Source organism: Phaethon lepturus, unplaced genomic scaffold (assembly GCF_000687285.1).
Source record: "Phaethon lepturus isolate BGI_N335 unplaced genomic scaffold, ASM68728v1 scaffold7354, whole genome shotgun sequence".
Lineage (NCBI taxonomy): Eukaryota > Metazoa > Chordata > Aves > Phaethontiformes > Phaethontidae > Phaethon > Phaethon lepturus.
In genome coordinates this window covers 102007-113981 of record NW_010536980.1, presented here as the reverse complement: position 1 = coordinate 113981, position 11975 = coordinate 102007, and the positions used below count along the sequence as shown (strand labels likewise).

General features: G+C 37.3%; 1 protein-coding gene across 1 annotated transcript in view; it reads left to right on the top strand.

Annotated features, from left to right (window-relative positions):
- Nucleotides 1–11975, top strand: part of SEMA5A (sema domain, seven thrombospondin repeats (type 1 and type 1-like), transmembrane domain (TM) and short cytoplasmic domain, (semaphorin) 5A) — a gene marked incomplete at its 5' end in the record, with an annotated part of 108258 nt that overhangs the window by 3856 nt on the left and 92427 nt on the right. Inside the window, one exon of the mRNA XM_010286335.1 lies at nt 10289–10406. Coding sequence (XP_010284637.1) covers nt 10289–10406 — 118 coding nt within the window. The remainder of the gene's footprint in view (nt 1–10288; nt 10407–11975) is intronic.

The following is an 11975-nucleotide window of genomic DNA, read 5'->3' as shown; positions in this document are numbered from 1 at the left end:
CTGAAATAATAATTCATTCCTCTGCCCAGAGGTATGTGAAGTCTCATCTTCCACTGGAATGGCTTACTTAAAAGGAGATAAAATTATTACTTGTAGGTTTTTTCAGTCATACCTTTTGTAGCTGTATCACTTTGCTTGGAATAATTAAATATCCGTTGCACCAAAAGAGTTACCAATCCATGCTTTCTTCCTAGTTGAAGAGTTCCTCAGCAATTCTAGCTCTGTTTTGTAAGAAAGGAGAGGATTTACAGCGGTGATCTAGATGAAATAAGGCATCTCCTCTATTATTAGAGACCATCCAATCCATTATTAGAGACTCAGATCATTTGGAAAATGAAGATATAATCTTTCTCTCACTATCACTTCTGGCTTGACTATTTTTTTCCTGACTTATGCTGGATTTCAAGCATACTTGGTTCTCTACATGTGGAGGGAGTGTGGGGACCTTACTTGGGACTATAAATTTCACTAGGTAATGAAACATCTGAAACAATCACTGCATTGCTGGGTGCTTTAATACTCACATTCTTATTGTGTGTTGCCAACTATTACTTCTATACTATAGCAATGGGTAAATAGAGTAATGAGTAACCCTTACCTAAGGAAAATGCCTTGGGGCATTGTGGTTCTTTTGGATTATTTTAATTTTATCTATTCACATTTATTATACTTAAGGCTGTATTAACTGCACCAAAGCTATATTCTCAACTTTCATCAATAATAACTAGCATTTCTTACCCAGATCAAGGGCATGTGTAGTCTTTAATATCTACTTCACGTAATTTTTGAGAAATAGAGCATGCTTGTGTATAAATCCCCATCCCTGGAAACATTCAAGGCCAGGTGGGACGGGGCTCTGAGCAACCTGATGTACTTGAAGATGTCCCTGCTCACTGCAGGGGGGGGTTGGACTAGATGACCTTTAAAGGTCCCTTCCAACCCAAACTATTCTGTGATTCTATGATAAATAACAGCATTGAAAATGCCAAAAGGCTGAAAATGTACTAGCTCATCTGTCCTGCCTCTTTGTGTCAATGACAGAGTGCTCACTCAGTTGTTTAGGTTTATTGCAAGGGTTTTGGACAATGCAACTTCAGTCCATCTGTTGAGCAGACTGTTCCACAAGTTAATATCTCAATGTCAAGATCATTTTCTTGAGATTGTCTATTTTTTATTTTTATTTCATTATTCCGTGTTTTATCTTCATGTCCCAGCCTCTAACGCATGTGGTTATTGCTTTTATTCATAGTTTATTATGTCTCCTTAACTACCAATCTGATACGCTGTACTTATTTAGCTAATTTGTATTTCCTTGTAAATCTGTTCCTCCAGCACTTTCCTGTGGTAGAGTCCTCTACGACATGGTGTTGCCTCTGACAGACATTCACTCTGATTCAGGACATTCTGGTTCTACCAGCTTACAGCTCTGCTCCTGCAGACACTTGTTATTGAGGACCCTTGAAAATATTGTTTTACATTTGGAGACTAAATTTGATTAATTTTCTTTTGGTGTTCTAGGTGCAGTTCAGTACACTTTATTGCTCTCCTTGGGGAAAATACTTAAGATTTGACCAGGTGGTTATCATGTGGGCATTGCAATTCACGCATGTTTATCAAACTTTTACAGAAGATCATCAACATAGTTCACTGGAGCTATTATATTCACTAAGAATCCTTCAGCTCTCTACTTCTTCAGAGTAGGCCAAGCATAAAGCACAACGGACTTTATACCTGCTAATTAATTATAATGCGAGATAAATAGAATGATTATAATGAGAAGATAACTATTAAAATCCCTAAAGTTGCAGTGTTTGCTATTTACTTTGAAGGCTCTAAGCACCTGTAATAAGGAGTAAAGTCTGTAGCAGGGGGGCGAAGATTCCACCCCTGAAACAAAGAACCAGTCGGCTTTCTTTTATTGGCAGCTGAAGTCTTCAAAAGCAACCTTGGATGGCAGTGATTTCTCTGAGGCAAATTTGTCAATGTGATAATTTGTACTGGAGTTTTCAGTGCATCAGTTTTGAAAATAGGGGCCTTTTTTGAAAGGTTTTATCAGCCCAGTGTTCTGCAAAATCTTACTGAGCAAGGGTCAAGAATTGGTATATCTGATGGAAGATAGGTTTCACACACTTAGAAGGCTTGAAAACTAATCTTACTATGATGTTATGTCTAACTAAATAAATGCTGCCATCTGCTAAAAGCTGTACAAATAGTGACTTCACTGGTGTAAAAAAAAAAAACAACTTTTGGAATTTTTTTAGTATTGCTTTTTACATTATATGCTTAAAATATTATTGGGTCACAAGGTTTTGCTAAGTAACGTTATCATAGCTGTTCTACTGTAACCCTGACTTTTCTCTCTCTGTACTCCATCAGTTTTATTTTGGCTTCTTTGTTAACCGTCAGCTACACAATCTGTACATACACAGAAGATAACTGTAGCAGCACAGTAATAAGAGGGGTACTGGATTGTGTAACAGAAGAAAACAATTATTGCAGATTTGGTTGTGCTTTATTTCATTCCTAGAACTCCAGCAAGATTACTGGATTAAGTGTTTCAACCACTGTTGCATTCCTTTATTTCTTCTTGGCTATAGATGTTGCTTCCTCAGAAGTACTCTCGCACTCAGCATGAACCTGTTTTCCTGAGAATAACACTCTGTGGCTATCATTACATAGTAGAATAATGTTTCCTATGTACTAATATTATACAAGTTAAAAACCAGTAATGTAGTCTAAACTATTACTAGGTGCTAATGTGTCCAGAAGAGCTTGCCAATACATGGAACTGAAATTGCTGTTTTGAAATAATCATTCGAGAATAGTTACATTTATATGTCCAGGTGGATTTCCTTATTTCAAAATATGCAAGCCTTATTCCAATTTCAATTGAAACACACTGCTACATTAAAATGTTGGAAGCACTTGAAGTGTGATCTGAATTAGTGATTCCAGAGTAATATTCCAGAATCAGATTCTTCATAAATTTCCAAAACTAGGATAAACCATAATCAGGGCTGCAAGACTACATTACAAAAACATTTAAAAAAATGTGAAGTCTTTTTTTGGTATTAGATTCACTGCAAAATTATCTTCAGTTGGTGTGAACTTATGAGAACACTAGCAAAGTCAGCAAAACCATGAAATAAGCACAGTTAAAAATCTTCCTCACTCAAAAGAAGTAGAATATTAGTTCCATACTGGGGAGGGGAATCAACTGAAGCTCTACAGATCTGAAGTTGACCTATATTTCTTTCTTCCTCTGAGGAAGCAAGGTTTTTACAGAAAGTGTCTTTGTCTACCTGGCCCACAAAATGCATCAGAGACAAACTGTGCATTTACATTTTGCTGCACCTGAAATTTGTAGTCACGACTCCTTAAAGTGTGTGATCTATGCATGTATGTATTGTAAGCACACATTTTTGGCAAACAAGAAGGAATTTTGATAAACAGATAGAATTTTACAGCCTGCTACCCATGTATTTATTGCAGTACCCTATGAGGACAAAGGAAAATGTCTTTTCCTTTTAGTTTGCAAAGTTGTAAGAAAACCAGATGGGCTTGACTACATATTTGCAATTCAGATTTTATTAGTAGGATATTATTTTAAACAAAGAAGTGAGCTAAGAAATAAAAATTTAAAACAGGCATGTGGTTTTCATATGTCATGATGTAATTCATTTCTTTGCTTTAAAAAATACCAAAAGTTCGAGGAATTTTAAGTTCAATGTAGTTACTGTTTAATTTTTCTTGAAAATCACCTGATGTTTAAAGCAACCCACTTTTCACGAGATCATTTCATTAGTCATTTGATACTTGGCAAGTGTATTCTCTGGAAAGTAGAGGTTAAAGGCACTGGATGGTTTAAAAACAAATGAACAAACAAACGCAAATCTGGAAGATCTTTTATTTTACAATAATTTAACATATGAGATACTGGACCACTATGCAGTCAGGCCAGCACATATCCTATGCATCTCAGCTTACAGTGCTCTGCATCGCACACCAGTTGTTTTCTCCTGAGAATTATTTCCACTCTCTTAATATTCTGTAATCTTTTTGTGGACATTTTCATTTATGTGAAGTTTTACAGAAAATTAACATCCAAGTTTGGAGTCCACTATTGACCTGAATGTATGAGAGAGAGAATATTCTGGATGCAGTAGTGGCAACTGTGGGCAGGATGCCAAGACAGTTTTCACGCTCCAGTTCTACGAGCCCAAACTGAGTGTCTTTGAAGGCCATGCGCTCAGAATACATTGTCAGGCCGGTGGAGGTATCTACAGTTACTTCTGATATAAGAGGTAACGGTGCCCTCAAAATGTTGAGATACCTGCTATCTGGTTAGTACTTTTAAGAAGTCAAGTCGTACATTTTAAATCTGGGCCTGCTATGTTTATAATTGATTCATATTCTAGTATAAAGTTAGCCTCAACATTTAAGTTTGAAAGAACCTAGGTTACAGCTGACTAAAAGGACGTGGAAATTGTGTACCCTGTTTACATTTACATCCGCTAAAGATGTGTAGGTCTTTTAAAGACATGAGGATGCCATATGGAAGCAAATGTGTCCAGCCTGAGAAATCACTGTTATTCCTATTCTGATCTAGGAGCACCTCAACTTGTGGGAAAATCCCCAGATCTGTTGCTCTTGGGGTGCCTGGCTATGTAGGTAGCTCAGATTTTCAGAGCCTATTTGCCAACCACAGGTTTGCAGGCTTTAGTTTCAGCCCATCAAAAAGGCTCTGAAAACGCTACCTGCACCTGGTGGTCCCAGCATTTCCAGGCTCCTACCTTCTAATCAGAAGACTGGAAGCTCTGTCTTGGCTGATTGACGTGGATGGGGACCTCAGGTGTTATTTCTTTAAAAAGAATGGCAAGACTACCTTCCCTTGTAGAGAGCATGCTCTGAAAGTTGTCTCTCACATTTGTTCCAAGTAGAGCCACTTGGAAGCATCTGTATTCAGAGAATTGTGTGTTATAAACAATTTTACAAAAAAAAACCCACAAAAACATAAATTACTGAATCTGAATTTGAAAGGAGGAGCTTGTAAATTTAAGTGTAGTATTTTCAGTGTGTGCTGCAAGATTGAGTCATACCTAGATGGATTTTGATTGCCTTATAGAAATTAAACTAGGAGGAAGCAATAGTAGTCCACACAGAGTGTCTGAGATGATTAAAGGATTTGATTTTTCTTAACAGTACAGGCAAGGGTTAAGCAGGATTCTGAATATTTGACACGCATCTTAGTTTGAGCTCCTAGGACTTTATAAATTGTGTGCCTACCATTTACGTTCTTCTGCATCATTCATCTATATCTTCAGGTCCCCGTTCTTCATTGCGCTTATATATACACACACACGCACACATATATGTATCTACAAAACCAGCAGTAATGAAAGTACCGGTAGGCACCTGTGTAGCGGTATCAGATTTGTGTATTCATTCAGAAGTAGATAACCCAGTGCATTTGGAACATGAGACAGGCTTTTATCTTCAGTTGTCTGTTCAAATTTGCAGTGAGGAATCTGGCTTCTGTGAAATAAGATGGTGACCCCGGTTCAGTTCCTGGTATACAAAGTGTTCAGATCACAGTTGACAGTAATTGGAACTGTGGGCATGGCTATCTCAGTAGAAATGATTTGAAAGGGTCAGGAGACTCAAATATCCTCTGTTCTTCCAAATGCTGTGTATAGGTAAAGACAGAAAAATGTTTCATTGAACAGTATCAGAAGGTGCACCTCTTATGTTTATACATTCTCCGAATAAAATGTTACAGCTCAAGAAGATACCTGATTAGCACTTACAATGTATATTGATAAGGGAATATATTCTTCCCCTGAAAGACGATTTTAAAATCTCTTTGAAATCAATGGTATCACGATATAGCTTTTAATCTTAAGAGTTTTTTTGTAATTTGGGGCACACATAAAGAATTCTTTTTCGTCTAAAACTGTGTGGAGTGTTTTATATATTTTGCTTTGAATGGTGTTCCTTTCTGCCTCATTTTCCGTCTGAATAAATCATCTCAAATGTAACTGAAGTAGAGCAGTTTTGCTAGCCTGCTTGGTGATAATTACAAAATAGCTGAGGAAAATGACGTGCTATTACTGGCTTGCTTTAGAGTGGGATGACTTACGGTTCTATTACTGATCAGTCAAAATCCATTGTTTAAGCGTTGCATGACTGGCAGTAGGCATACCGAACCATTGCAGCCAAATGAATGCCCTGCAGGAGAGACACTCAACTACGTATCATTTACGTTTGGTAAAAATACCGAAATGACAACATAGAGGAAAATTAGAATCAATCTAAGTAAAAACCGAAAGCCGTTGAATGTTTTTCTGCAGAGTGCTGACTCAAAAGGGTAAGTGGCATCAAGAGTCTTGGCTTTTATTCTTGAATTTCCTTCCTGCACAAAATTGCCGGTTTTAGCAGTGCTGGGACAAATCATGTGAAGTCTTAGAAATGTGGGCTGGTGCCTACTGGGAGTAACAGACAAAACATTCATTTTCATCTCTGATGAAATTGAGATGTAAGGTAGACTTCCAGAGACAAGATGGTTAATATATTAATATCCAACTCTGCTACTTCCAGTGTCACTATCTGAAAGGGCCCCGTCAACTGAAAGACCCAATACTAATTTTCAAATGTACCTAATTTTTCAACAGTAGCAGCTAAAATGGCTTTAATTTAGACAGAGATTTGGGAGGAGAAAGGGGTAAAGATGTATAGTGGTATCTAATCTTTTAGATTTACTTTTTAGATTTAGTTACGTGAATTTGACAGCCATTTTGTACAATTTCTTTTGTTATTTACTGTATACACTGAAGCTGTTCTTCCTACTGCCGTCTTTTGGGAGAGAGATTCATTAAGAAGAGGTTAAAAGTATATAAAATTTTATTGATGGAGAGCACTAAGGACACATAATTGTGAGTTAATAATAGTCCCTTTAAATTTCACATTTCAGATAGAAGTTCTGGTATTTTCATACTTACAAGCTTTATTCTATCCTCATTTTCTGTCCGTTAACTTATTTTGTTATTTGTTTCTTTTTTTTTATCTAGGCATAACAGAGCAAAATAATTATCTGATGTTACTCACACACTAGATTATCCCTCAAAGGAAAGAAAATGGTTTTAAAAGGTGACATAATTAAGCAAATATGGAAAAAAATTTACCTGCATATTACCTCTCTCTTTTTCATTTAAAAGGAAATATATCCACTTTTCAGAGATATTGATGATCTAAGCAAGTGATCTAAAAGAAATAAGAAAACCCTCTGATATGTGAGGCAGGGAGGAGAACAGAAAAGGACTCTTGTGCCAATACCTGAGAACAGGGCAGCTATTTAAGCCAGGTCCTGCCTCACTGTGTGAATATATATCTGGCATGGTGAGCTGAAATGCCAGAAAGAGGGCGATGATGCTGAACTACACTTTCATGGTATGATTTTTCTGTCTCAACATAGGATTTCAAAAATTAAACTTTTAACAAGATGAGACTTAGATAAAATAATGACTGGGTCAATCAGCTAGAACATTATTTTAAAAAAGGGCAAAACTAGTGTTTTTCATGTGAGGAATACTCCTCAGAAAAAGTTTCCTGTTGCTTTGTTTGGAATAATTCATATGTTTCCAGGATTAATTTATATAATGTAGTATAAAGAAAAAAAAATTATTGAAGACTGATAATGCCTCTCATTTCTGGAGGAAGTTCTTTGCGCTTGGCCTCTTGTCATCTGCATGAGCTAAGCTGAGTTATTAACTTCTTAAAATAATAGTTTTCCTATGCTTGGTGGACCTTCTTAACTAAATTCTGAAAATATTCCCCTCATTTTATCTTGCTGCAGTGCTCTCCAAGCCTGTTCACTTACTGAAATGGCCACGTTCGGTGTCCACATAGTGACTGAACATGCTTTGTCCCAGCAGTGCAAGGATTTTTCAGCATTTTTTAAATTTTATTTCTTCCATGAAACTAAGATTTGTTCTGATATCAGGAAGTTATAAGAATGGTCAAAATATGCTTTTAGTGCCCTATTTATAACTTTAAGTGAATTGTAATGAAAGGTGCAAGCCATTTTAACTTCCCTGAGTGGAAAGTAATGTGGAAACAAAAGCAAAACAGGAAATGGCATCAGGAAAAAAAAAAAAATAGTGAAAAGAGGAAAAGATCAGAGTAAGAGAAGGATCAGCCTACTTCCAGTGAGCGTGGTTCTAAGTGAAAGGATACTGTCTTTTAAAATATTTTATTTTTTAATGAAAAGTATCTAAAGCATAATAACTGCATTTAAAAATATTAACGTTTAACATAAAGGAATAGTGAAGTTGCAACAGTGAGCACCTCAAGAAATAGCACAACTGAAGTTGCCAATTGTACTTTATGTCAGCTTTTAACTTTTTTTTGCATTCTTTTTTCATAAAAGACATGCTTTATCAGAGATACTCTGAAGAAGATCACTGAACATCTTGTCTTGCAAACACTGGAAGGCCAAGATGCTTAAAACTTTCCATAATTTGCATTAATTGTCCTCCTCAGCTTCTGGATGGTTAAATGGAAACATGTGCATGCTAAGTGCTCACAGCTGCAAGAGCCATCAGTGGGAACACTCTTCTGAACACTGAATCTCCTAAACCAAAAGCTTTGTCTTCAAACTGGCAGCCTAATTAGGGATACCTAGGGAGCTTTGGCTATTATGTCTCTTACTCTGTGCCCATTTTGCAGATGGGAACTATCCTCCCACATAGTACTGGCAATCCACATTGCCAAATGTAATGTAGAAACTAATTCTTTGAGCTTTAGAAGCACTAAGAATCCTCTGTGGTGGTGTTATGGAATAGCATGCTAGGGAATTAGTAAGTCTGTGTTTTGTCTGATGTTAGTGTGGAAGTACATGAGGAATGCCAGAGATAAATAGAAACATGACAGATGATTTGTGAGGACAGAATCACAGAAGGGTTGAGGTTGGCAGGGGCCTTCAGAGGTCGTCTGGTCCAACCCTCTGCTCAAGCAGTGTCACCTACAGCCAGTTGCCCAGGACCATATCCAGATGGCTTTTGAGTATCTCCAAGGAAGGAGACTCCAAAACCTCTCTGGGCAACCTGTGCCAGTGCCCGGTCACCCTCACAGTAGAAAATAGTTTCCTGATGTTCAGATGGAACCTCCTGTGTTTCAGTTTGTGCCCACTGCCTCTGTTCCTGTCCCTGGGCACCACTGAAAAGAGCCTGACTCCCTCTTCTTTGCACCTTCCCTTCAGGTGTTTGCACATATTAATGAGATGCCCTCTGAGGCTCCTTTTCTCCTGGCTGAACAGTCCCAGCTCTCTCAACCTCTCCTCGTAGGAAAGATGCTCCAGTTTCCTAATCATCTTTGAGGCCCTTCACTGGGACAGATGCAATGTGAACAGTCAATTAAAGAGAGGATGATAACCTCCGTGGATTTGAGTTGAACAAGCATGATCTAGCATTTTTCATAATCTAGACAAAACGTTAAAACAATTCTATTATGCTTCACTATAATGGGACTTCCACCTACTTTCTCATGCATCTTCAGCTATGAAGCTGCAGACCTGTTGCCTGGACCGTTAATGCTTGACCTACCAGTAGCAAGAGAAAGTTGCCATTTAACAGAGAAAAGAACTTCTAGTTTGGTACAGTGGGTCTTTCAGAGTCTGTAGGAAGCTGGACTACCATCTTTCTCTCTAACCTTCTTTTTTTCTCCTCATGTGCCACTAGGAGAGAATGTCTAGGGCAGCATGTGATATGTGAAAGGTGTTATGGCAGCCACCAGCACCCCTTTGAACTTATTTCCAGGGATTCTATATAGCCGTGTGGAAAACAAATCAGAGGTTTTTTTAATGAATTTTCAAAGAGTAGATATTGTCATCTGATTTCTGACAAAGATGATAACTATAATTCCAAAACTGATAGAACGGACTAAGAACTGTAACTCCTGAAATCTTCTTTACTTGGAACAGACAACATACACTTTTTATGAATTGCTGTAATTCTCTAGTAATTAAGTACAATAATCAGTCTTCACAACATACCATGCATGCAGCCAGAAATTCAGCTATGCACTTAAAAGAAATCCTAGCTTTGTGCGGGCATTCAAATCCATTTTTCTTCTGTTTTGTCATTTCATCTGTGCCGTACCACAACAGGGATCAATTTCACTATCTGTTTCAGGCCTGTGAAACATGAAGAGATGCAACATGGTCATTTAGAGATCTTTGGCCAGTACAGACGAACGTAAATGTTCATGTTTTCTGATTGGTTTTCATTCACAGTGCATGCATTGGATCCCAAGACCCTTACTGTGGCTGGGACGTGGTGATGAAGAAATGCACAACGCTGGAAGAAAGTCTGAGCATGAGTCAATGGGAGCAAAGCATTACTGTGTGTCCAGTAAGTCCAAATACATTCATTTATCTCTTTTGATAAACTTTTGAGTCCATGTGAATTTTATGAAAATGACCTGGCATATATTTTTCAAGCTTAGAAAACTGTATTTAATGCCATTTTTCTCAGGCCTTCCCATCAGATTTTAACAGGATATTTAGTTTCTTTTCTGTTTCTTACCAAACTGCTTATATAACATGATCAAATTATTTATAGTACTTTCAAAGGGTAGTTGTTTTTTACCTGTAATATCTGTGTTCCACCTTGAAAGCAAATGTTCACTAAGATTAGAGATATTGACATGTTTTTCTCTGCAGGATTTTTCTCCAGTTTGTACTTCGAAAAAATTTAATCGTTAGTGGTATAATCTTTTCTTTTAGGATCATTATTGCTTATATAAAAGGCCATATAACATCTTTCAAAGTCCATGAACTGGAAGGGTGAATTATATGAATTAAGTGTCACCCACATAAATGACAGGAGTGATAATTATAGTAAACTTAGTGTTAATATTTACAGTAGCTTAACACTTAAAAATGATTTTGAATAAATTTAATATAATAAAAATACACAACACAGTTGATTTATATCCCTCTATTTTAATGTGGTTCCAATGTTCTTTTATTATTGATTCTTTTCCCTCAGTCCAAAAAGCACAAAAAGTGAGTTAAGAAGAATCTTCCTTGTGCTACTAATCTCTTTCCTTTGGAGACTCATGCTGCTTTGTCTTTGCCTTCTGCCCACGAAGAGGGAGCCTTTCCAACTCAGTTGTGCTTTCATCGCTAATAAGGACTTCTTGAACTTGTCCCCGCTAGTCAATGGAGCACATGCGTCTATGAGTTTGTGCTCATATGACATCCATGTTCTATTCTCCATGTGTTTAACAAGCTCCTTTTAACATCTTACTGACATGCTTCTCTCTTAAGCTGGGCTTTGTTTAGTGAACTAGAGATACGGAAAATTAGTGTGAAGTTCTTCCAGTGTTCACTTGTGATCTCTGTATGTGTTGCAGCAGCCTCATAGATAGAAATCACTGCACTGATTCTGAGGTCCTTGAGAACTAGCACCTGTGTTCTTACTGTCTGTGTTTGACATGAAATAGTAGTTTTTTAAACAGTATCTTGTCCTGTCCTTTGCATCCATGCTGTCACATAGTGGCCTAATAAAAAGGACTTGCGTTGGATTCGTCTATATTAGCATTTTAGCTCAAATCAGGAGCAACTGTGGGGAGAATACTCTGATTTTTCCCATCTACTATTCTTTGGTTCACATCACAAAGCAGTCTTGAAGCACACAAGCCACATTACTTTCAGATGAAATTAAACCAAAAATGTGTTCCAGCTACTACTAGGTGTTTCATCCATGGCCAGAGTGAGTCCAAAGTAAAGCCCACAAAATACATATGGTGTATGTGTCAAGTCTTCAACACCAACTGTTTTATTTTCCAGATTTGCAGTTTATATGCATACCACTTGCTAGTAGAGAAATAGCTATTGTCTCACAGAAAGTCTGGATTCAGTCACTAGTAACTAGATGCACTGTACAGTATATTAATTTCCAAGTACATCGAGTGTA